This window comes from Eumetopias jubatus, unplaced genomic scaffold (assembly GCF_037043125.1).
Source record: "Eumetopias jubatus isolate StellerSeaLion01/CBP00866 unplaced genomic scaffold, mEumJub1_p1.0 scaffold_6, whole genome shotgun sequence".
In the NCBI taxonomy this organism is placed as follows: Eukaryota; Metazoa; Chordata; class Mammalia; order Carnivora; family Otariidae; genus Eumetopias; species Eumetopias jubatus.
This window is the reverse complement of record NW_028274812.1, coordinates 296640-322589: the sequence shown is the minus strand read 5'-3', so window position 1 is coordinate 322589 and position 25950 is coordinate 296640. Positions and strand designations below refer to the sequence as shown.

Below are 25950 nucleotides of genomic sequence, written 5' to 3'. Positions count from 1 at the left end.
AGCTTAATTTCCTTTTCCTATGTCACAATTCCCATGAATTTTATATAATCTTCCTGTGTCACAGAATATTCTTTTGATAATTTTCTAATCATTTAAAATAACGTGAAAAGCATTATAGCTTTCAGACTGTATAGCACAAGAAAGTCAGACTTGGCCCATTGGATATCATTTTCCAACCATTAATTTAACCAATCAGCTGCCTTTTAGAGGAGTTTACAAATGAGAAGGCTTTGGAGTGCACCCTTGCTGGCGCTCTCCATTTCTTTGTGTAGATCCAAATGTCCTTTGGTATCATCTTTCTTCATTTAGAGAACTTGCTTTTACGTTTCTTATGGTGCTCATTTTATTTCCTTATTTTTTTTCCCTGAAAATATCTTTATTTCAGAAGTGTAATTTTGCTGTATATAGAATTTTAGGTATTTTTATTTTTTGTTCAGCACTGTAAAGATGTTGTTATGTTGTCTCTAGCTTGTATTGGCTGTCACGTGGTGACCGTGGTCCTTCTTACTGTTGTTCCCCATCTGTAACAAGTGTTTTTCCCTCCAGCTGTCCATAAGGTTTTTCTCTTGAGCGCTGGTTTTTAGTAATTTGTTTAAGCTGAGCTTTGGAGTGATATACTCAATGTTTATTCTGCTTGGGATTCCTGAGCTTCTTGGACCAATGAGTTTACATTTCCTATCAAATTTGGGGAAAAAGTGAATTTTATTTCATCAAACATTGTCTCCTCTCTCTATTGCTTTCCCCTCTCACTCTGGGCCTCCCAGTTCCATGCTTGACTTATTGCTCATGGTGCCCATTATGCACCCTGGCTTGCTTTAAGCCTCTTTTCTCTGTGCTTCAGTTTGGGTAGTTCCTGTTGCTCTTATTTCAAGTTTATTGAACCTTTCTTCTGCAACATCTAATCTGCTATTAACCCATCCAGTGAAATGTTTGTTTTAGATATTGTGTTTTTCAGCTGTTTTTTGTTTTTTTTTTTTTAATCTTCCATCCCCTGCCCCCATCTTCATGTTTGCCTTTAAATCCTTAAATTTATGCACAGGACCTGTTTTCAAGTTCTTGTCCACTAATTCCATCAGCTCCATCATTTCTGGGCCTGTGTCTGTTGATTGACTTTTTCTTCTTGTAAGGGGGCCATGTGTTTCTGCTTATTATCCTTATGTATTTCTGCTTATTTCCATGTCCACTGTGTTTTGATTGTAGCCTAGAAGAGTTTGGATCTCTGAAGGGTATTGACTTGTGTTCTATCAGGCACTTAAATTTACCAGATCCTTTCAGGGCTTGCCTTAAGCTTTATTAGACTTGGTCTGAGAGGACTTTCACTCTAGAGCTGGAATGGCCCTGCTCCCGAGGCTTGGCCTTCCTGGGCTGTGCCCTGAGTGCTAGGTGTCTAATGAGGGTCTCTGCACATTGGTTGGTAGGACTCTGATGTTGTGGAGCTCTGTAGGGTCCGCTGGTTGCTCGGCGGGGCTGGTCTGTAGTTGTCCTGTCCAGCCTCCCTGAGTTTTGCCCTGGACATGTTAGAGCTCACTTCTCAACTAGGACCTCAAGGGCACCTCTGTGCAGATTTTGGAAGCTCCTTTCTGCACAGTGCCAGTGCTGGTGTTCTGTGCTACAGTCCCTTGACTGTTATCACAGTCTTGATCTGCAGACTTTGCTTGTCTCAGAGACTTTCTTGTTCTGGTAGGGCTCTTGCTCCCTAGGCTGCAGTCTGCATAGTGCCTCTGTCCAACTCAACAATGCGGTGGCTACAGAAATTTGTCCAGAAATAGAGGTGTTGGTGGGAAGACTGGTCAGGCAGCTCTGCCCCCATCTTGGCCATCTCCCACCCTACTCCGCCCCTGCTGCAGCCCCTGCTCTCTGCCAACCCCCATGTGTGGGAGGCCCTCACACCGGGTGTGACCATTTTACACCCAAGTGGTCCCATTTACTTGCATTGCTCTAGAAACTGTATCCATGTTGACAAATACAACTTGTATTTTTTCTGGCTCAGGCCATTCTTCTGATCAATTCTATTTGTCCCTTATGAACTTAAAAACTAACTCCCCCCGAACTAACTGCTTCCTCCCTATTTCTTCATCAAAAGTCAGTTCTTCTCTGAAAGAACCATGTGCTTTTCATTCATAGCTTATCACAGTTTGTTTATGTGCTTGTTTGATGTCCCTTGTCCCCACTGGCTGTAAGCTGAACTAGCAGAGATTAGTCAGTTCCGGTATTTCCATTTAGCAAAGCTTTCCTCAGGAAAGGGTAACTATAACAGTTGAATTGCAGACACAGGAGGAAGAGCGATGATCTGTCAAGTCCTGAGAGGTGAGCAGCCTTCTCCGAGCCCAGCCTGACTGACAAGTGGGAACTACTTGTTTAAAGTGAGGTTTTTTTTTAGAATCAAAGGTGTCTTTAACTCCGCGGGTGTAGACCCTGAGTCCTAGAACCAGACTCTTACACTTGCACCGCTGTAGATACTGGAGGTCTGAGCCAGAAGGCACTGGCACTGGACTAATCCACTGGTGCTCCAGAGTCCCTCATTACGGGTACACGTTGGAGGGCTCGTCTGATGATGTTGGAGTGGTTGGCTGGCCACACTCCCACGTGTATTTTGTCTAGAGGCATGTGCGCTATTTCGATGGCCGGGTGGTGTCACGGCCCAGTGAGGGGAGAATCTCTCCAGTCATCCCCCCTCAGCCCACCTTGCCTTCACAACAGTGCTTACTTTACTTCAGATCCTAACTCTGTCTCCTCATGAAAATCTTAGCTTCCTGTGTCACCGTGAAGCCGTGTACATTTTAGGAAAGAGGAAAAAAACTGGGAAGATGCCGAAGTGTATCCTGCTCTTCTCCTTTACGTCGGTGCAGTTAGCAGGGCTGGGGGCGCCGGTGTGCACAGGCGGCTGTCCGCAGGTTGTGCTCTCGTCCTGCCCGCCGTTCCCTCGGTGACACTCGGGGGCCCTCACGCAGCTGGGTGAGCCTGGTGGTCTCATGCTTGTGTGCGTTGCGGCCCAGTTGTGTGGCGCCTTCACAAAGCGCCTGCAGGCCATCAGCACATCAAGATCCGAGATAAGTCCATAGAAAAACATATGTGTGGGAGTCTTTTAATATTTTTCAGGACTAAGGCCACATATAAATACAGATTAAACCAGCCATATAAAAATACTACAGAACCATAAGGACAAATATTGTTCTTTAAAAGCCTGAGGGATGGTTTATTAAACTTAAAAATCCCAGCAACTGAGTGATTGTAATTGACGACTTCTCCTCACTCTCCCCTTGCCTGCCCCGAGAGCACACCCACAGACCCTCCCGGCCCCTCCAGGCCAAGTGAGAGTGGTCAGCATAGGCGAGGTGGAGTTTTCGTGGGGGAGGGGCTGCAAGTGTGGACAGTTTCCCAACTTTGCTCCTGGAGAACATGTCTTTGTTACATACAGAAGATTGTACAGAGTGGATCGATATGTCTGTCCTTTGGGAATAACAGAAGACCAAATTTGATTATGTCATTTTTCCATTTTCTATATAAAACGTTACAGCTTGAAGGGAGTTAAACTAGCAAAGAACTTTTCTCAAGTTCTTTACTCCTTTGAACGTAGAGCCTAGCATATTGAAAGTTTGAGAAAATCAGCCTTTTCTTTTAGGAATTGCCAAACGCAGTTTTCCTCTTTTCTTTTTCTTGATTTTTAGGCATTTAAGATTATTTCATTCTAATTCAGATGAACCAAATTGTTGCAAAGTGCATGCCAGGTTAAAACCTTTGATATTTTGTTTTTCCTATTTAGGCAGTTTTATTTTTAATTTTTTAAATTTTTATTTAAAGTATAGTTGACATACAATATTATATTCATTTCAGGTGTACAACTTGGTGATTCGACATTTGTATAAATTACAAAACTCGCACCATATTAAGTATGGTTACCATCTGTCACCATACAAACCTACTCCAGTATTATTGACTACATTCCCTATGCTGTACTTTTATCTCCATGCCTTGGTTATTTTATTACTGGAAGTCGGTACCTCTTAATCCCCTTCCCCTATTTTCTTTTTCTTTTCTTTTTTTTTTTTTTTAAGATTTTATTTATTTGACAGAGAGAGACACAGCCAGAGAGAGAGCACAAGCAGGGGGAGTGGGAGAGGGAGAAGCAGGCTCCCCACTGAGCAGGGAGCCCGATGCGGGGCACGAACCCAGGACCCTGGGATCATGACCTGAGCCGAAGGCAGACGCTTAACGGACTGAGCCACCCAGGCTCCCCACCTTCCCCTATTTTCATCCATTGTCCCACCACCCTTGTCTCTGGCAACCAGCACTTTCTTCTCTGTATTTATGAGTATGTTTCTGTTTGTTCATTTGTTTTGTTTTTTAGATTCCGCATATAAGTGAAAATATATGGTATTTGTCTGGCTTATTTCACTTAGCATAAGACCCTTGAGGTCCATCCATGTTGTTGCAAAATTTCATTCTTTTTTATGGCTGACTGATACTCCTGTGTGTGTATGTGTGTCAGCTCTTTATCCGTCCATCAGTCGATGGACACTTGGGCTGCTTCCGTATCTTGGCTATTGTAAATAATGCTGCAGCAAACATAGGGGTGCGTATATCTTTTCCAAATTTGTGTTTTCATTTTCTTCAGGTAAATGCCCAGAAATGTTCATGTGGTAATTCTATTTTTAATTTTGTGAGGAACCTCCATACTGTTTTCCAGAGTGAGTGGCTGCACCAGCTTGCATTCCCACCAACAGTGCACGAGGGCTCCCCTTTCTCCACATCCTCCCAACACCTGTTGTTTCGTGTGTTGTTAATTTTAGCCATTCTGACAGGTGTGAGGTGATATCTCACTGTGGTTTTGATTTGCATTTCCCTGATGATGAGTGATGTTGAGCCTCTTCAGTGTCTGTTGGCCATCTGGGGATGTCTTTGGAGACATGTCTGTTCGGGTCCTGTGCCCATTTTTTATCAGATTGCTTGTTTTTTTGGTGTTGAGTTATATAAGTTCTTTATATATTTTGGATACTAATCCCTTATTGGATATGTCATTTGCAAATATCTTCTTCCATTCACTAGGTTACCTTTTGTTTTTTTGATGATTTCCTTTGCTGGGCAGAAGCTTTTTATTTATTTAAAGATTTATTCATTTATTTATTTGAGAGAGAGAGCAAGAGCGAGAGAGAGCATGAGCAGGGAGAGGGGCAGAGGGAGAAGCAGACTCCTCGCTGAGCAGGGAGCCTGATGTGGGTCTTGATCCTGGGACCCAGGATCATGACCTGAGCTTAAGGCAGGAGCTTTGACCAACAGAGCCACCCAGGTGCCCCGGGCAGAAGCTTTTTAGTTTGATGACGTCCCAATAGTTTATTTTTGCTTTTTCTGCCTTTGCTTTTGTTGCCTCAGGAGATAAATCCAAAAACAATATTGCTTAGACCAATGTCCAAGAGTTTATTGCCTCTGTTTTCTTTAAGGAGTTTTATAGAAAAACCTCTGAAATTATGTGGTATCCCAGAGAATAGGCTAAACTCTAGGATTTTTCAGCAATATCTGTTTATTTTAAGAGGATCTCAGGTAACACTTTGCAGCTAGCTCTGGGTTTTGAAGGACTGGTAAGTTTGTGTCTGTAGGAGCGGCAGTTTGGATTAAAAGTGAAAATGCTGCCATCTGAATATTTGGATTTGGAAAAGTCATTATCCAGACTATTAAACTTATTCTTTGTAAGTGTTCACACATTTTCTAGCCACTGTGTACTGCCCTTTTACCCTCCCGTGGCAGAGGAAGGAAGTGAGGGCACACTGAGGGTGCCCATGTTGCCCAGCAGCTCACAAGGGGGAGGGCAGAGTGCCAGAGAACCTGCAGACCCTGCATAGTGACCTAGCACCTTTCCCTGCCCTGCACCTCAAGAAAATACTCATCTTTCATATCTCCGTCATTTCCTGCATCCTTACCCATAAGTTCAGATAAAATTTCATTTAGGGAGTAAAAATTCCAGTCAGCAGGTCGGTTTTACCTTTCATCCTCTGGCTAGTTAGTTGATTTCTTATGTGATAAAAATTACAGGTTTTCATATTCAAGTCTCTGTTAGTCAGTAGCTGTTAGGTACTGCATTTTAAGCAGCAGGTGCACTCTTGTTCTGTGACTGTGTTGTGTGGTCCTTGAAACTCATTGGAATTAAGTCAGTCACCTTAAAAGCAAAAACTTTTGTTCTGTTGTTAATTAGGAGAAACTGTAGTTAATATGGACTTAACCCTCACTGGTCTAAATGATGGAGAAAAGAAGGAATTTGCTATCTGTGCTGATGTAAATTTTGGAGAAAGGGGAAGTTGGTGTCCATGCTGGTCTTCAGCCCAGTGTGTCCCTTGCGCAGAAGCGGGGTTTGTAGATCCTGGTGAGGTGGTCTCAGTGGGCAGCTCTTTCTTCCGAGGTTGTAGCGGAATAACTGACTAGTGTGTGGCATTGCCTTTGGCATATTTGTCCAAAAACTGACGCTCTAGGTCTTAGTAGGAAATCTACCTGGTATTATCTAACAAACAGTAGCAGTGCCTTCTTCCTAACATTATTCAGAACTAAAGCTCTGAGAAGTCAACCCCAGGCCCCGGGGTTTAGAGGTTTAGAACAGTTTCAGTTGAAAGATGGTATAAAATGCGGTTTTGTAAATGTTTCAGTGATTTCCTAGGGAGGCAGCTGGCTGGCTGGTGGAGACCTATCATCCGTGAGGTACGCAACCTAGTGAGGTCTGTCTTTGGGCATGAGAGAATGCTCTCCTTTCAGAAATAGCAACTTAAAACACCATTCACTCAGCAGGCTGTTCTTTAGTGTAATGAATACCTATAGGCCAAGAGGATCACATAGTGGATGTTGCTGTTGTTTTTAACAAGTACAAGAATACTTCTCAGAATTTTCTTTCTTTTTCTTTTTGTGTGTGTGAAATTTAGGTTAATGTGTTCATTAAACTTAGGGTTAACAGGCGTCTGCCCTGGGCCTCATGCTATAGGGACTGAGACTGTGAAGAGGTCTCAGTTCTGGTACCAGGAGCTCAGTCAGGTGGTCAGTGAGGGGAGTAAGTAAGCATGTGCAGTGTCAGCAGAAGTGCCCAAGTGGACAGCACGGAAGTCTGGGCATGGAGAGAAGCGGGCCTGGAGTGCGTGGAGGGAAGGGGTTCTGGGCCAAGGAGGTGAGAAAAGGCATGGTGAGTTTGAGGATGTGAGGTACTCCAGCCAAGGAGCAGGATGGGAGCCAGAGCCGGGTTCCCTGGGGACCCAGCCCAAACAGCGCATATCCTGCGGACTGGCGAGGCGAGACTCAGGGGCCCTCCAGTCACTGTGTGCGGGTCTAGGAGAGGGTGCTGGGTCAAGCAGCGTGCAGTGGGGTGGGAGTGGGGGAGCTTGGCATGCTCCCAGGTCTGCACTCTGAGGCTGGTACAGTGGGCTGCTGTTGCGGGATCTTAAATTAGGACCAGCAGCCTGGTCAGGTTTTCATTGTAAAACAGCAAAAACCCAAAAGCTCGAATTTACGTGGAAAATGCCTTGGATGGGGTGAGTCGGAAGATGGTCTAAACAGGGCTGGGCCCGTGTGGGGTAGGAAGCCAGGTCCCAAAGGGCCCGGGGGTGGTCTTGAGTGCCCTGGGGGAGGGGAGGCAGGGGTTTGGGTGCTGGAGAGATGGCAGCCTGATGACCCCAAGCTAGGTGAGCATGGTGGGTAGGAGAGCCACCTTCCATCTTTGCTCACTGAGTAGATAGAATGGAAGAGAAACTGAATCTTTAATAGCAATTAACAATCCAACATACAGAAATGCCTTTGTTCTAGATTATCCCTACTAGCTTTTTGAATTGTCTAATGTCATAATAGTCTTGATGGTTACACAAAACAGTGAATTAAAGAAAGGACTGTCCTAGTACCGGTCTTCCCTAAGTGTTGTGTGCAGCAGTGTGAGAGCCCAGGAGGAAGGACGTCGTAGGAGCCACATAGGCGGGGATCTCTGCCCCCCGTTACTGTTTACTGACCTGGGTTGCCCTGCCGTCTCCCCATCCCAGAGGTCGTTGCTCTTGTTGAAGTGAGATCAGAGGGTAGGGGTCTGACTGTTGGGCCTGAGGCCCCTCTTAGTGTCCTTGGATGTGAGACCTCACCGTACTCACCGCCTTGCAGTTGGCCCCCAGTGGAGCTGGGTCTGTTACCGTCAGCCTGGTGATGAATGTTGGTAGTCATGTGCATCTATTGATCCTGCTATCTTTACTCAGATGGCACCAGCACCTGCCCCACTGTCAAGGAGTGGTTTGTGTACTCTGGGAACCCACTGAGGCACCCGGACCTCGTCAGGCCTCTGCAGATGAACATTCCAGGTACAGACAGTTTTGGTTTCAATAAATCACTCATTTGTTCACCATATGATACAAGTCCAACAATGGATCCATTGTGGAAACATGTTTTTTCAAAACTGCACATATACTAATTTTCATGTCAACCCTGGGGCCACAAGGAATGTACCTGTCTATTAATGTTCTGAAACAGCAAAGGAATGGGCCTTTGTTCCACAGGTGGACCCTGGGCCAGTCTGCTGTCTGCTCTGCCTCACTCCGCCTGGGCCCTTATTCAAGGTCTACATCAGGGGAGAGCAAGGCCAAGAGGAGTACAGCTGTGGGCCCAAGCCCGTTGCCGCCTGACCCCAGGGCCCAGTGCCTCGACTTCGCTCAGTAATTGTCTGCCAAATCAACAGGGTTGGATTCTTGATACTCTGCTCGAGTCAGTTCTCCTTCCTACTACTGAGAGTATGTTTTGATGAACTGGAAAGGGAAGATAAAGGAAAGTTATTTCAGCTGGAAAAATAAGTTTTCTCTTCATGAGTGTTATCTTAAAACCTATAAGGGGAGGGAACAAAAAACAAAGTTCACCTAAAAATTAGCTGAAGTCCTTTGTCCTTTGTTCCTGCGAGTTCTTAGTATTTGAAAAAAGTCAAGAATTTGAGTGGGGGGTAGTGTTGTACATAAAGGCAGGTTAAAGATGAGGAGGGTGGTGAGGGTTTATTTTTAGTGTTCCTTGCCATTGTTTCAGAGGACAAGTATTTTTCTAAAACTTTGATATTCCATTTTTGTATGCGTTAAATTCTCTCCTGCCACTGTTGTTCCCATCATGCAAGTCTGCAGTTTACCAAATAAGGGTGTGAGCACTGCAAAATAATTTTCTTAAAAATGGAATTGTATTGGGAGAGGTGAGGAAAGTTACTATAGGGAATATTTCCTTATTCTCTCAGCCAGTGATATATTCAAACCTAAAAAGGTATTTATCAAAAAAAAAAAAAATGAAGATGAATTAACATCTGTTTATACAGCAAGAGATATTTTTAAAGGATAGCCAAAATAATTTTTCAGAAATGTTTTATTATATATGTGATTTCTATCTTATTGTATCTTTCCAAAAATAATATGAAGAGGGATTATAGTTTTCTTCATGGTTTGAATTAAAGAGACCGTTTGGCTCATCATCATATTATGAGTTAGTTTTAAAGGCCACTCCTTGAAATGTTTTCATGAACTCTGGCAGCCATATCATGATCACAGAGACGACTTCTGGGGCTTAAGCAAGCCTCCTCCTTGGCACTACCGGACCCACAAAGTTCTGCGTGTGGCTGCGCGGGCTGCATGTCGGGGCTGGGCTCCAGAAGAGCTTGCATGCAGGGCTTCCATCACTGGAAGACTCGAGTGGAATCCTGAGCTTTTGGTGCTGATAATTTACATGAATGACTCTTTGTTTGTGCTTATGTTAATAAAGATATGAAAATGACAGGATTTTAATATTTAAATACTTTATCCATGAGGAAAAATGCCAGATGGTTTTTCAACTAAAATGGAGACAGACCGTCCTGTTTGTGTCACGGGCATTTTCCATTGCTCAGGCAGCGTGTGCTGAAAACCGTGGCGTCCTCTGACGCCTGCCGTCCATACACCTGTCTCAGGAAACCTGATGCGCACAGGTGCCTCGGCCCGGGTGCGAAAGGCCCTTGTTGCATGATGGGAGCCGTTGTTCCCACGTGAGGCCAGTGGTCCTGTCGGTAGAAGGGGCGTCACCTCAGGACACAAATCTGATTTTCTTGTTCTCCTGAGAGAGTTTCAAGCAGGTTGATTTCATAAATGGTGTGTTTCCAGTGAGTCTCCTGATAGAGTGGCCAGAGTGTTCTTTTTAAAAAGGGCTTTCTTCTAACAGCACATGTGATTTAGCTTGCTTTCTTAAATAGTAGAAATGTAGAAACAGAAATCACAGATATTTTTCACAAAATGGAAAGGAAACACAGGGGAGCAGAAAAATTACAGATTACCTAACAATTAGGAGGGAGAAATAATTAAAATTGACCAGGCAAGGAGCAGAAAAGTAAACTTCATTACTGGCGTATTTTATCACATCCCTGTGTCCACTCTGTGCTCCCATCTGTGGGTGCACACGCCGCTTACAGATACACGTCCGGATGTGCGCACTCGTGAGCTGTAAGCTGCGTGCATGTGTCTCATCTGTGTGCGTGGGTGCTCTTGCGTCTCTCACCTCACCAGTGTCCTGAGACGCGATGTTTTTGACGATGCAAGAAGGTTGTACCTGGAAATTGGGCTTCCTTTCCCCAGACACAGCTCTTGAAGGGCCCTCGAGTTGTACACATACGTGCTTGTTTATTCTCAGCACACACAGCCCCTCTCTTCCTCCTTCCTCACTTACTGGGGCTCTGCCTGTTGTGGAGTGAGTCTTGCACCAAACCAAGGCAGGCATGTGGAATAGCGTCTTCTCCCCCAGAGTTGGAGGTTCTTCTTCAGACGGAGCAGAAGTGGTTCTTCCTCTCCTCAGTGTCAGTTTTCTTGTCATCATAAGCATTCCCTCGTTTCAGAGACCTAAGACAGCTAATTAGCCGTATATTTCTCAGCTTTATGAGGGTGTTTGACTCACCAAAATCTTGCAGGTCGTCTCAGAAGACTCTTACAGCCTGAAGTGAGACGAAGTGATACCTTTCCTGAAAAGAAGGTGCCATGTTTGACCCAGGCCTTCATTTGCTGGGGCTGTTGTGGTGGAGCTTTCTTCTGTGTGCTCTCAACAGTCTGTGTATGGATGTGTACACACGTGTACAGGTCTAGAGAGTCTTGTCAGGTCCTAGCAGTTTCTGTGGGTGGTAGATCCAAGTCCCCAACTGCTGCCCAGGTGCACGAACGCACACGTGACGAGATGATGACGTGACCGCCCGCCTCCTGACCCACCCACCTGACATCATGGGTCAAGAGAAATGGCTTCAAAACCTCAATGCCGGTTTTCTTTCCATTTGTAAAAATAATCTGAAGATTTTTCAAATAACTGTGTTACAAATACACATTTGAGTCACAAGCCAACAGTTGAATTTCACTTTTTAGAGCCACATTCACTGTATTTGGATTCATTAGGAGGAGTGGCATAACAGTGTCATTTTGCAAGCACGAAATGAGACATTCATCCCTGTACACTTAGAGCTTAATATATCGAGATATCAATGCATTCTCCTCTGTTTGTACCTGAATGAAATTTTTTTTTTTTTTTTGCTTATAATAAATAGGCTCTTGAAGTTTACCCAGCCAGAGTGAAGATTCAGTTTGCAAGCGTGGAGTTGTCAGGGTTTTTAATTTTGTTTTCTTTTGGCCAGGAATGCTCTAGTAAACGAGAGAATGCTAAGTAAAATATTCATTTAAATAAAACTTATGAACTAAAGCTTTCACAGGTAAACTTGAGACATAAGATATATGCACGTTAATTTCGAGAACTCTTCACCAGTCATGTCCTGACAGTGGACACAAGCCAGACAGGTGGGTGGTTTTTCTCACCCCAGCAGTGTGCAAGGGAAACAGTCATCAGATTAACTCTAAAACCCAACTATTGAAATATGTATTTCCATATAAAAAGCATACAGAATTGCTATGGTCTTTATTCACTCACTTCTGTTTATTGTTGCAAAAACACAAACAGAAACATTACTTTATTGCTTTGTTACTTATGAGGTGCATACAGCAACCCTCTGCCAGGGGTGGATCCTCCAGGTATCTCTTGAGAAGGGCCTCAGAGATGTCATTCACAGAAGTGACTTCCTTCCCTGCCCCTCTGCTCCTCCATCTGTGGGCTCAGGTCCCCCAGAAGGATCCTAGGCTTTCCTGTCCATCTGGTCACACAAAATCTTTTTCCAAGGTATGTAATTAGGTTTTTGAAGCCAGTGTGTTTTAGATGTGATGCTGGTTGGTGACCTAGAGATGAGATCGATTGTGTAGGTCTGTGGCTCTTTGAAACATCTCAGCTGCCCCTGGCGCTCTGGGGGAGTATAGGGGCCGTCCTTTCTGGCAAAGTCTTATTGATCCCCAGGAGCAAGGGGTGTCTGTGGGGGGGGGAAGAGAGGAGCTCTGAGCTGATCTGCCTTCCAATTCCGATCAAAACAGGTTTCTTTTCTTTATTTTGAATTTTTCTTAAAGATTTCTGTATTTCACAGAGCACAAGCAGGGGAGGGGGAGAAGCAGGCTTCCCTCAGAGCAGGAAGCCCGATGTGGGACTCGATCCCAGGACCCTGGGACCATGACCTGAGCCGAAGGCAGATGCTTAACGACTGAGCCACCCAGGCGCCCCAAAATAGATTTCTTTTAAGCTGAAATTACTAACGGTGTTCTTGGTGTTAGGTAGGCTCAGCCCTCTTGGGTTATTAACACCACGTTTAAAAACCATTTCATCTAGGGGCGCCCGGGTGGCTCAGTCATTAAGCATCTGCCTTCGGCTCAGGTCATGATCCAGGGGTCCTGGGATGGAGCCCCACACTGGGCTCCCTGCTCAGTGGAGAGCCTGCTTCTCCCTCTCCCGTTCCCCCTGCTTGTGTTCCCTCTCTCACTGTGTCTCTCTCTGTCAAATAAATAAATAAAATCTTAAAAAAAATGAAATAAAAACCACTTCGTCTAGAGTGAGTTTACCAGTGGAAGAGAACTAATCTAAATGATCCTTCAAAGAAGTTCACACCTTCTGGCTTAAGATGATGAAATCTATCAACTGAGAAGTAAATCTCCGTGGACGGTACTTAGGAAGAGAACCATCCTTATAATTAAGGCCATTATGAAGGATCGTCAGAGGGTCTCTGTGCAGCCTAGCAAGTACTACGTGTGACAGAAAATGACAACAACCCCAGAATATGTTGTCTTGTATTGAAGGCAAAAATCCTCAGTTTCTGGAGAAGGCTGCAGAGGTGTCTTGTCTCTTCTAGTAATATGCATACAGGTGCTCAGTACCGAGTTCTTGACTAAATAAATTATTGATTGAATTTAGGATTGAAATTCTCTGATTAAATTAGAGATTTTTGAAGATGTGGTTTTTCAAACTGGTGGTTTTCTCTGATCTATTTTATCATTAGCCCTCAAGAACCAATTTCTTTATTATTGGCGAGAGTTATTCTTTTCTTGTCTGTGTAAATGATTTCTTAGCTGTTTTGTGGAAGAATATTGAGTGGTATTCAAACTCTGCCTGTGTCCGAACCACCTGGAGAGCGTGTTACAACAGATTGCTGCTCCCTGACCCCTGGAGTTCGATTAGTGGGTCTGGGGTGCGGCCTGAGAATTTGCAATTCTTTTTTCTTCTTTTTTTAAGATTTATTTAATTATTTTAGAGAGAGTGCACACAAATGAGCACAAATGGGGGAGGAATAGAGGGAGAGAATGTTCAGCTAGACCCCACCCCCCCACCACCGCTGAGCACGGAGCCCAATGTGGGGCTCAGTGCAGGGCTCAATCCCACACCCCATGAAATCTCAACCTGGGCTGAAACTCTAGAGTCGGATGTCCAAAGAACTGAGCCACTCAGGCGCTCCAAGAATTTGCAATTCTAACAAATTCCCAGATGATACCAAGGCCAGGAGTGATGGCCACCAGCATGTCACTGTTCGTTCAGGATATCACGTGTTTGTTGCTGCCACCGTACTTGACTCTCAGTATATCTCATGAATCTCATTCTTTTTTTATTAAACTCTTCTGTGTAAGCAAATGAAGTGCAAGGTGTACAGTCTTTCCACTCTCCATCCCCACACACTCTAATGGGGACTTGGCCTCTCAGCTGTGTGCATAGATGTTGTATATGCATTGAAAAAAGGACTAGAAGCTATATTTTAAAGTATGGCTATATGTGGGTGGTGGGATTATAAATGTTTTTATTTTCTTATGCCTTTTTTTCCTTAGTTTTTTATAGTGCGTGACTTTTAGAGTTAGAAAAATTGTTTGTCAACTACTTGAGTATATTTAAGATAACTGTGATAATGGGACATTCATCACTTACCTTCAATCAGGGCTTGGCAGCCGTCTATATTTTAGGCTTTGGGGGCATTGTGATCCCTGCTGCAGCGGCCCAGCTCTGCACTTGGACTGCACGGGGGGCCACAGACAGCACACAAATGAGCCTGGTGCCGTTGTGCTAACACTTTATTTAGGGACGTTGAAACTGGCATTTCACATACTTTTCTCACATTGTGAAGTACTATTTTTCTTTTGATTTTTTTTCAATCATTTAAACATGTGAAAACCATTCTTAGTTTATAGGCCTACAGAAACAGGCAGCGAGCTGGATTCAGCCCATGGGCTACAGTTTGCTGACCCTACAAGATGATGATTTTTCTGAAAATATGTGTTTCTAAGAAGTCATGGCTGACCCTTGTGAAGATCTTGGAATGATATCTCCATCTTATTAACTGGTGCCATAGATTTGTTTTTTGCCACTTGTCTTCACTATTTTCTTTCTTTCAAGAGAAAAATGATTTTTTTCTCTCCAAAATAAATAATGAAAAAATTTTTTGATGGAGGAAACACTTCAGCCGTTTCAGAAATGCAAATGACTTTTGCTGTGTTGTTTCACTTTCAGTGGTGGGAGATATATGGTCAAGAATATTAAATGATACTGTGAGAAATGGAGAAAAAATGGAAAAAGAGGAGAGCTGCTTCTTTGAGTCCTTTAATTCTGATACCGTGTGGTTGCTGGGTTTTGTTCCATAGTAGACATGTGGGACAGTCAGACCTCCGCCGTCCTGGCTCTTGAGGCGTTGACCCTGCAGAAATCACAGCTGCCATCTGTAGCGGGACCTGGCTTGTCCCGGGACTGGTCTGTGTCTGTGGGTGCTGGCAGGACCCCCCACTTTTCCTCCAGACTCCCGGGGCCATGTGTTGTGATTTAAGGAAATGAGGAAGGGTTGTTTTTTTGTTTTTTTTAACTTTAGTAACTTAAATGTGTATATGAAACATAGAAATGAAACACTAGAAATTACATTTTGGGAATTTCTTTTGTTTGACAGTTTTAGGGACATGACGTCCAAAGCGTGGGGTCCAGAGTTGCCCTGCATCCAAGCCTCTAGGTTGTGCAGTGCAGACTCCTGGTCATCATACCTGGTAAAGCGGGCTTTCTGCATGCAGAACCCAGGACAGTGCATTTTTTACAGTCTCTGCAGTGGGTTCTTTTTACGCTGAAGTTTGAAAACTGCTGGTCGAGGGGAATAAGAGAGTAAGCTAACAGGGGAGGTGGCGGTCTTTGCACCAGCATATTCCACTGTGGCCGTGTTCTTTCGCACACTCAGAGACAGGGCCTTTTAAACATACTCTGAAAAGCATTCTTAGCAATGGCAGAATGCAGCACAGGTAGGAAAAAAGCCCTAGTTTCCCTCAAAACATAGTCCTTAAGAAAAAGAATGTTCTCAATGAAGTACATATATACTGGCCTTTGAGGGTTTGTTTCTTTTACCAGGTAGGTTTGTTCATGTTTACTTTCTAGTCCTTTACACCTTAAAGCCCAAGGGTGTCAGAAAGAGAAGTTGTTAGTGTCTTTTATTCTTCTATTATATTTCTGTAAGAAGCATGTTATAACTTGCTGGTACAAAGAATAATGGTAAATGGACTTTTTTTTTTTTAACCAGGGGGAACACCTAATTTGAAATTATTGTGGCTGAACCAAGAGCCAGGAATACAAGGCCGGCGCTTGGATGCCCTCCTAGGCTGTTTCGACCTTTCCTCCTCAAGAGAAGAGCTGCAGGCGGTAGAAAACCCCTTTAAAGCGTTGTGCTGCCTCTTGATCTACCTCTTTGTGCAGGTAACCTCAGCTCCTCGTTCTAGGTCCTGCATTGGCTCCTCGCTCCTGCCCTTGCCTTTTGTGAGGTGTGGCGCTCTGGGGTCTGGCCGTGGGCCTGTCCCCATGTCATGCTGTCTAATATCTGCCCCATGAGCATGAGTCCCTTGCAGCTGTGTTCCCTGTCGGCACACGTGTTAGACGCTCGTCTGTGTCAGACATAGAGGCTCGTAATGCATGTAAGTGTAGTAGAGGCGTGGGACACCGTGCAGGTTTGCTTCTGCTTTCCAAGCACTTTGAACCATGTAGTGCCTCCCCTGGTGCCGTCACCGTCCAGGAGGTTGGTCCTGTCGGGGGTCCAGTGTTGTGGTGAGAAGGCCTGGTGCTTCTGGCCGACGCCTTCCAACGTCACTGCTCTAGCAGACGTTTACTGAGACTTCCCTTCACGTCTCAGTCTAAGACAAGGTAATGGGTACCTCCTGGGGTTATTGGGGTGTCGCACTGTGGAAAATACGAAACGTGCTTCGCAGAGGGGCCCCATGATAAGTCTGCTAGGGTCATCATCGTCACGGCCTGTGTCTTCCTTGCCTGATTAAACCAGGGGTTGGAAGCCTCACATGAGGAATGCAGTGCCAGGCCCTGATTGATGTCCCTCAACAAGTTAGGCAGTTTCTGTTTCATTAGTTTTACACTTAGGTTATGTGTGAAAATTATAAAGGCCCATGAAAGTATTTGTCTTTTTAACAGGTGCCCGTGTGCAGGGTAATGTTTGGAAACCTCAGCAAAAGAAGGGCCAAATCACCCCCTCTTCCAGCCTCTTTCCTCCCACTTCTTTCCTTGGCTGTATTATTTTTAAATGATTTTGTCTCACATTTGTCACAACGACAATAAAAGAAAAAGTCCTTTGCAATCACGTCTCTGTTGTTTTTAGCCCATCTGGGCCTCCTGTCCTCTCGACACCTTTGGGCTGCCTTCTGCTGTAGCCTCTGTATGTGCTGGATCTTGGGACTCGTTTGGCATGAACATCAAATTTTCATTTGCCTGGAATAGAGAGTTAGGTGACTGTTTCTCAGGCCTGAATTCACTTTATGAATTATTGATTGTCTTTAAGAAACTCACTCTTACCGTGGAATTACATTTCAAGGGAGCTTTATAATGATTCGTCTTTTCCTCTTCTAAATTGTTCTTTTGGCTCTGCCAGTTTATAGCTAGTTCTGCATTTTGCATTTTGTAAAAATGTGGTATATATAGCTAAATAACTCTTAAGAGATTTTATTGCTTCAATATTGGTTTCACAAGCACCAGTGTAAACTTTAGTTTTTGCTTTCCTATTTTGAGTAGAACATTTTGTTATTGGTACCAGACTTAGCAATATAACTGAATAGAGGATGGATTTTTAAGTGTAAAACTGCCTTTCTTTTGATACCATTTACTAAATATGCAAGCATGTATCAGTTAATGTTTTCTGTCCAGTGTTCGTTAGTCTCCAGGTGGCCGAGATAGGGCCGTCATGGGGATTGGGAATGGTGAATAACCAAGAGCTGAGGTTTCTCCTCCAGAAAAATAAGTGTGTTTTCTTCTGAATACTGTCTGCATGCATATGAACAGTCACTGCTTGGACACACATTTTGAATTGCTCTTTCCAGTAAGAGGGTTGTTGAACCTGTTGACAGTCGCTCATCACAGCTCTGTGCTTGCCACTTGTGCAGGTGACTTGTCAGTTACAAAAATCCGTGTCGAGACCACAGAACAGCCGCTTTCCATCTCCAATATCTCTATACACCTGAAGCAAGACAAGTGTCAGGAGGAAAATTTCCACCTTCACCTTCTTTCTGCTCACACTAATGGTTACCTTTCAGTAAAAATCTCTTTAGTGTGAGTCAGCATAAGGCAGACATATGATGTTGGTTTGACTTAAAGAGCATATTTAAATTGGAGCTTTTTGAAACCGAAAAACAGTGAATCAACACATCAGTGGCATCTCTGAGATTAAGAAGGAACTGTAATATTCACAGGGTTAACATTCTCTTAGGGTTTCATAAGGCTAAAAAGATAAATTTATGAAAATCTTACACTTTTCTGTGGTTAAGCTTAAGTTAGATGTTTCATTGTGCGACGTGGGGTACAGAACCTGTAGAGAAACGAAATGCTCTCATAACCTCCAAGTCAATAACAACAACACTTTTTACTGAAAGCTTATCTGAGAACATTCTCTGGAAGGGTAAGTGTACATCATAGGAAGTGTACGTAGTTTTTATAATCTCTAGTTGAGCAAATGCTTTAAATAGTAATATCTGTTCTGTAAAACCCTAAAAAAGCACCCTCTGTGGTGGTTTAGACTGTTAACTGCGGAGGTGGGCTACCTGTGAAAGCAATGGTACGTGAGATAGTTTTCTTTTCTCGTAAGTTGGTGTTTTAAAATCAGCCTTCTTCAAAAGTTGCTAATGGCAAGAAGTAGAATTACATTGCAACAAACCCAGTCTAAATGGAGAGAGATGGGGTTTATGGAATAAAAAAACGTGTTCTCTGCTTGGTTTTGCTTCTGTAGACTGGGGTCTTTTTTCTTGGTCATGAGTACTACACATCTGTGGACTTTTTTGTTATTCCCTGAAAGAGTTACAGCTGTCATTTATACAAAGGCAATAAGTACCTCAGAATGGAGTAGGGCAGGGTAGTGACGGGGTTGGTGCCTTCCGCAGGGTGGAGTTGACGAATGCCAGAAGTATTTGCTTTTCCAGGAGAGGTCAGTGGGTCCTGGCCGTGGAGAGCAGGAGTCCCCAGTGAATGAACTGTCTTTCTGGTTTATGGTGGCGTCATTTTTATTAGGAGTAAACATTAGCCACTTTTATCACTGAGGAAGAATCAAAATTCTTACTCATAGGTTTGTGGTTGTCATCCTGATTTTTTCCCTTCAAGCCTTTACTTGCCACAGAACGTATTCCTCTATAGAAAGAAGTTCTCGTATTCTTATGATGGCGGTGGAAGCACTGAGCAAGGGAACTGCAGTGCTTTTCTCTGGCTGGCAGAATTTGGTGGCTGAGCTGGAAAAGTCACCACCCCCTAACCTGGGAGAGGTGGTTCCCTAGAGCAGCCCGCTGTCCATGGTGCTCCCCGGCCCTGTCCTCATTCCCATCATTTTCTCGAGACCCAGAGTTTTCCCGTCTGTCTCTCCAAATCCCTGCCCTCCTTGTTCTTGCTCACACTTTGGTTGGACCCCTTGATTCCACAGAAGATCGGAGGGTCTCATATGTGGGGGTCCTGAGATATGAGTATGCAAGTTTCATCAGGGCTGGCAAAGGTGGAAGCTTATCCCAGCCTTGATCACCCCAGCTCATGCTGCAAACCCCTAAGTTACCAGCTGTGGGAATTGGTGCCCAAAACAGTCACCTGTGTTGCTCTAAGACTCAGGCCTGGTTGTGGCTCATGGCCCCTCCCAAGCATTCTAGAGCTTCCCCCCTTGCTGCAGAGTGACCAGGGCCCTGTCCAGCTTGGCCCTGGGCATCATGGACTGTGGGATCTGGACAAAGAGGCCCCGCTGACCTCCGCTTCTGCCTCGTCTACTGCCCCCAGTGCGTGCCTGTCTTTAGTCATTGAATCCACGTGCACAGTGTTGGATTTTTCCCAGAGCTGATGCTGCTTCTCTCTCTCTCCCTTTCAGGTGGACACTCTTTGCCTGGAGGATCTGCATGCTTTTATTGCTCAGGCCTTGTGCCTCCAAGGAAAGTCAACTGTGCAGCTTGCAGACTTGCAGGTACTGGCCTGATTGATTGTCACAGTTCTGGAGACCCCCTGCCTGCCCAGCCATTCCTCCTGTTGTGTTTTTTTAAGTTTTGGTTGGTGTTTCACAGAAAAGGTATGAAGGCATCTATAATCAGGGTGTTTTTATGCTGCTGTGGTGTGGCTTCATCTCTCACAGCAGAGCCCAGGGTCCTCCCAGGTTAGTGAAGTTCAAGCAGAGCTGTGGACAGATGGCGTCCCATGTTCCAGGGAAGTGGCCCTCTAGACCTCAGTCTCAGCTGGGTCACGTGCTCACAAGAGCTGCCTGATTCCAGCGCTGGGAAATGTGTCGTTCTTAATCCTGTCTCAGTATTGTAGTAACATGAGGACACGAGTCGGTTTGATCCCTGATAAGCCTTGCTAACTTTAGGAAAACAGGACGCCTTTTTCTGGTGTTCGTGATTTTGGCCCATACACATCCTGTCTTGCCTGTTTTGTCCATGGGCCTGGCCTCCCAGACGTCAGGGACTTGCTCTTAGGGGCCTGGGCCACGTCCCACCCGCCCTGTGTCCTCTCCCAGTGCCTTGCTGGTGGAGTGTTTAGTAAATGGAGATCATGCGCCCGTGTTGCTCTCATTCAGATGTTGCCACTCACAGGCGTTTTATTCCTTTAATTTCATGAACAAGCCGTTGGCCGCTGAACCTGGCTCCTCTCCTCTCTGGCCACACCCCGTTGGGTCCCATAGCTGTTTTGTAGAGGAAAATCTGAGGTCAGGTCAGTTGTTGGTGGAAACTGAAGACTTTGCTTTATAAATGCCATTTGGATAATGATGAGTTTTATCCGCAGATTCTAGTTAATTGAATTAATTTTCACTTGTCTTTCTAGTGAAAAAAAAACTAATAAATTTCATTTATGAACAACTTTTAATCTAATCCCAGAACTCTTCCGTACCACGTTAACTCCATGAACTAATTCTCATAGCAGCCCAATTAAATACAGTCAGGCTGTGTGTGTGTGTGTGTGTGTGTGTGTGTGTGTGTGTGTGTGTGTGTGTGTGTGTGTGTGAGCAGTTTCATTACGTTATAGTCAAGAAAGTTATTTTTAGAGGTGGATTTTTTCCTCCTTTTGGCAAGACACAATTTTAAAAAGTGAATTTTGGGTTATTACTAGGTTAATGCTAATTCTTTTTTTATTGAGGTATAATTGACACACATTATATAAGTTTCAGGTGCTCAACAATGATTCAATATTTGTATATATTGTGAAATAATCACCACAGCAAGTCTAGTTAGTATCTGTCAGCACCCATAGTTACAGAATTTTTTCTTGTGATGAGAACTTTTAAGATTTATGCTCTTAGCAAGAAGGGCCTAAATCTTAGCATAAAAGTTGCTCTTAGCAACTTTCAGGTATGCAACACAGTATTATTAACCGTGGTCTCCACATCCTGTGGCTTATTAATGTTATGCACTGGACTGGATGTGTATGGGCCAAAAATCACAAAGGAGTCTGTACCTTCTGACTCCTTCCCCCATTTTAGTCACCCCCTATCTCCAGTGACCACCAGTATTTGTACAGTATTTGTCTTTCTTTCTCTGACTTACTTCACTGGCATAATGCCCTCAAGGTCCATCCACGTTACCACAAATGGCAAAATTTCACTTTCTTTTTTTTATGCCTGAATAATACTGCATTGTGTAGATATGTCACATCTTTTTATTTTTTATTTTATTTATTTATTTATTTATTTATTTTTTAAGATTTTGTTTATTTGCTAGAGAGAGAGAGAGAGTGACAGCACAAGCAGGGGAAGGGGCAGGCAGAGGGAGAAGCAGGGTCCCCGTCGAGCAAGGAGCCCGATGTGGGACTCAGTCCCAGGACCCTGGAATCATGACCTGAGCCAAAGGCAGACGCTTAACCGACTGAGCCACCCAGGCGTCCTGTCACCTCTTTTTAATGTATTCATCAGTTGATGGACACCTAAGGTGTTTTCATGTCTTGTCTGTTGTGCGTAATGCTGCCTCAAACAGGGGCTGCACATACCTCACAAGATGGTGATTTAACTTCCTTCAGATATATCCCCAGAAGTTGGATTGCTGGATTTTAGGGTAGCTCCATTTTTAGTTTTTTTGAGGAGCCTCCATCCTCATTTCCGGAGTAGCTGCCCCAGCTTGCATTCCTACCAGCAGCGCAAAAAGGTTTCCGTTTCTCCGCATCCTGGCCAATACTTACCTTTTGCCTAATGATGGCCCTCCTAAGTAAGTGTGGGAAATTAGTTGACCATATACGCATGAGTTTACTTTTGAGCTCTCTCTATTCTGTTCCATTGATTTTCGTGTCTGTTTTTATGCTAATATTACACTGTTTTGATTACAATAGCTTTGTAATACAGTTTGAAATCAGGGAGCGTGACGCCTCCAGCTCTGTTCTTTCTCAGGACTGTCTGGCTATTCAGAGCCTTTTGTGGTTCCATACACATTTTAGGATTGTTTGTTCTATTTCTATGAAAAGTGCCATAGGAATTTTTGTAGAGATCACATTGATGCTGTAGATTGCTTTGGATAGTATGGACATTTTAACAATATTTGTTCTTCCAACCCATGAGCATGGAATATCTTTCATTTGTTTGCATCATCTTCACTTTCTTTCATCAGTGTTTTATAATTTTCAGAGTGCAGGTCTTTCACGTCCCTGGTTAAATTTATTCCTACCTATCTTATTCTTTTTGATGCAATTGTAAATGAGATTGTTGTCTTAATTGCTCAGATAGTTCCTTATTAGTGTATAGAAATGCAACAGATTGGGACGCCTGGGTGGCTCAGTTGGTTAAGCATCTGCCTTCAGCTCGGGTCCTGATCTCAGGGTCCTGGGATCGAGTCCCATTTTGGGCTCCCTGCTCAGCGGGAAGCCTGCTTCTCCCTCTCCTCTGCTGCCTCCCCTGCTTGTGCTCTGTCTCTCTGACAAATAAAGAAAATCTTTAATAATAGTAATAAACCTTAAAAAAGAAATGCAAAAGATTTCATGTATTGATGTATCTATCCTGTAACTTTATTGAATTCATTTATTAGTTCTGACCATTTTTTGGTAGAGTCTTAAGGGTTTTCTATGTATAGTATCATGTCCTTGGAAGATAGTGGCAGTTTTACTTCTTCCTTTCAGTTTGGATGCCTCTTCTTTCTCTTCCTTGCCTGATTGCTGTGGGTAGGACTTCCAGTCCTGTGTTGGATAAGAGTGGTGAGAGTGGACGTTCTTGTCCTGTTCCTGACCTTAGGGAGGAAGCTCTCAGCTTTTCACCATTGAGGATGTTAGCTGATTGCACTGAGTATGAACAACTGAGTATGAACAACACAATTTTTAAAAAGTGAATTTTCAGTTATCAGTAGGTTAATAAAACTCTTACTAGGTTATAGCCGAGCTGTGTGGCCCCCCCGGCAGCCTGCGGTGCTGCTACCGTGGGCCCATCTGTCCCTTGACTCTCACCTGCCTCCTCTCTCCAGTCCTAGTAAAACTAAGCAGACAGACAGAAGGAGGAGGGGACTTGGAGGTGGTGCTGTCTCCGGCCTCAGTGTACAGTGTGGGCAGCAGAGCAAGGTGGGGTTCGGGGTTCTCGCACTTGGTAGCTGCACGACATTGAACAAGTTCTTGTGAACATACAGCAGAACATAACTTCTCTCTTTCATAAACATGAGGGGACGTCTTCTATGCTTGCTGACGGGATGGAGGGTGGCACCATGTGGGATGTTCTCTGTCTCTGTGGAAATCGAGGCCATGATCCCATCCCCCCCGTGTCATTGGCAGAGCCAAAGTGGGATCGGCTCTTGACACCCAACCAGTGGTCTTTGCTGTGAGACAGTGCTTTTCTGGGAGGAGGGGGCCTGAGGGAAAGCGCGAGGTAAAAGCGGACCCCAGCAGGAGCACGCCTTGTTGTGTCCTCTCGCGTAGGCCCCACGCTTGCCAGTCTGGCAGATGCCGGCAGACGGGTGCCTTCCACAGGCTGGAGCTTCTCCAGCAGAAGTGGGGTCTGTACCGGCTGTTACTGACATTGGTTCCCTGGGAGGCCTGTAACTGGGCAGCTCATGTTCTCCTCACCAGAGCCCTGTGGAGAGTGTCCCAAGGAGGATGTGGGTTTTTACCAGCAGTGGGACTGAAAACAGATGCAATTTCAGAGGCCTCTTGGCTGTCCTGGTTGATTGGATTGGTTGTGGTGATGCCGTGAGGCAGGGAGGGGAGGGGCAGGGTCCCCCCAGGGTCTCCCTCCACTCCCGCTTTTGAGGAGCAACTCATCTGGGACTTAGCTGTGGCTTTGGGTCCAGACCCTTGTCTTCACCATAAGCTGCAGGTGAGCTTGGTGTCCCTGCTCACTGGTGCTCGTGGGGAATTTTTAAAATGCCCAGCATTATTTTTCTTGTCCCAGCAGCTCAAATACAGCTTTAAAATGGTATACAGGTTTACATTTTTATTAAAAATCCAGGTGATTGGATTATTATGTAAAGATTATATCCCATACTATATATACACACATACTCATTTACAGACATAGAAGTCTGCTATCTATGATAAAGAATACGAGAACTCTTAATCTGCAACAGTTCTGTAAGAAAAGAAAGATGAAGGGAAGCAGGATTAGCTGTAACTAAGGAAAGACAGAGACAGCTACTTTCATCGCACACCGAGGGCAGCCACACGGGTGACAGGGGACGCTGGCCCCTCAGTGCCGGAACACGTGCGAGGAGCTGAGCCGTGCGCAGGGAGTAAGACTGTCTGTCTTCCGGGCTGGAGCCGTGTCCTCTCTGAAAGCTGGTATGTGCTTGCTCTTTTCCTGCTTGTGTGTGTGACTGTCCGTAAGTGCGTTCTAGGGGACCCAGTCTGTTCATGGTGCTTCACGTAGCTCATGGGGCCCTTTGATACTTGGCTTGTGCAGCCCCTGTGAGAACACACACAGAGAAGGGGGTGCACACAGGATGAGGGTGGGATGTCTGCATGGTTAGGTGGGAAAGCCAGCTAAGCAGTACACTGAGTCACACAGTGAACAAGCAACCCGTGAAGCTTGGGTGCTCGCATCTGTTGAGTTTAAGACAAGCTTGCAAGGGTAGAGGGATAGTCATGTGCCATGAGGTGTCCATGGCGTGTGGCAGGGGGAGCCCGGGGCGCCCAGATCCCCGGTTCCTGATGCGGGCATGCATGTACTTGTCTAGGCATGTGCAGGGTTAGCATCAGCTTCCTCACTCACCCAGTGGTGTTTTGTCAGGCGCGGGTGCATGCCCAGAGCATTTTGCAAAGTCCTCTAGAAAATAAGAGGTACTGGGGTTGTCACCCTGCTACTGCTGAGCCAAATAGGGTGCCCAGGAAGCAGACCGGTGCCTGCTCTCAGAACCTTTGTCTCCTCCCACCCCACCCCACCCTGAGCAGGGCAGTTCCTTTACATCCCTCTTGGCGCTCTTTTTGGGCAGAGCCAAAGGAACCATCGTAGTCTCTTTGCTCATCAGTTTCTCTGCTGTGTTAGGTCCCCCCTCCTGGCTCTGACTCCAGCCTCCTTCCAGATGGAAGGCTCCCCATGTTTAGAACATTCTAGATTTCTCTGTGAGGAGAGACTAGGGGAGTCAAGGACTTGGGGAGCAGTGTCTGAGCGCCCGAGCAGCATCTGCAGAGCCACCTTCTCTGGTACTCATCACCACTCATTGGAAAGTGCTTGGTCATCTTTGATGGGGAGATAAAAGGAAAGAAATATGAGTTAATGGAAGGAAAATTCTATTATGAAATCCAAGCTATACCCCCTCAGAGAGTGACGTGTTGTAAGCATCACATTTCATTGCCGCTGTGAGGACTTTTCAGGATCTACTGGACGCATGGTTCTTGGGGCACACTCGCTGTGGTGGTGTCAGTGTGCACCGTGGGTCAGACCTCATACCAGCCCCCCCGGCATGGTGCGCATGCGGGGAGCACCCCCGGCACGGTGCATGCGTGGGGAGCATGGATTGGTCCCTGGTGGACAGGGAGTCTCAGACGGGTGAGTTGTGTGCACGGTCCTGGAGCGTGAAGGTTAGTCAGTGTCCATGCCAGCAGCAGCTTCTGGTTGAAATATCCCCCAGAGGCCTCAGGCAGGACCTGACTTCGTTACGACTTTGCTTGTTCTGGGCACTCACTACCTGAGTGGCACCTCCACTAAGATGGCGGTTCCCACCAGCTGAGCGTGGCACTCACGGT

General features: G+C 45.1%; 1 protein-coding gene across 8 annotated transcripts in view; it reads left to right on the top strand.

Annotated features, from left to right (window-relative positions):
- Positions 1–25950, top strand: part of FAM120B (family with sequence similarity 120 member B) — a 110793-nt gene that overhangs the window by 22982 nt on the left and 61861 nt on the right. For 6 of the 8 annotated variants that reach the window (XR_015768280.1, XM_088023787.1, XM_088023792.1 and 3 more), the window contains 3 exons: positions 8205–8306; positions 15881–16053; positions 19688–19780. Coding sequence is in view for 7 of the 8 variants with exons in the window: in XM_088023787.1 (XP_087879913.1) it covers positions 8205–8306; positions 15881–16053; positions 19688–19780 (368 nt within the window). In the remaining variant the exon portion in view is untranslated. Of the gene's footprint in view, positions 1–8204; positions 8307–8501; positions 9214–15880; positions 16054–19687; positions 19781–25950 lie in introns of those variants that run through there. The other 2 variants (XM_088023789.1, XM_088023791.1) reach the window with 2 other exon arrangements.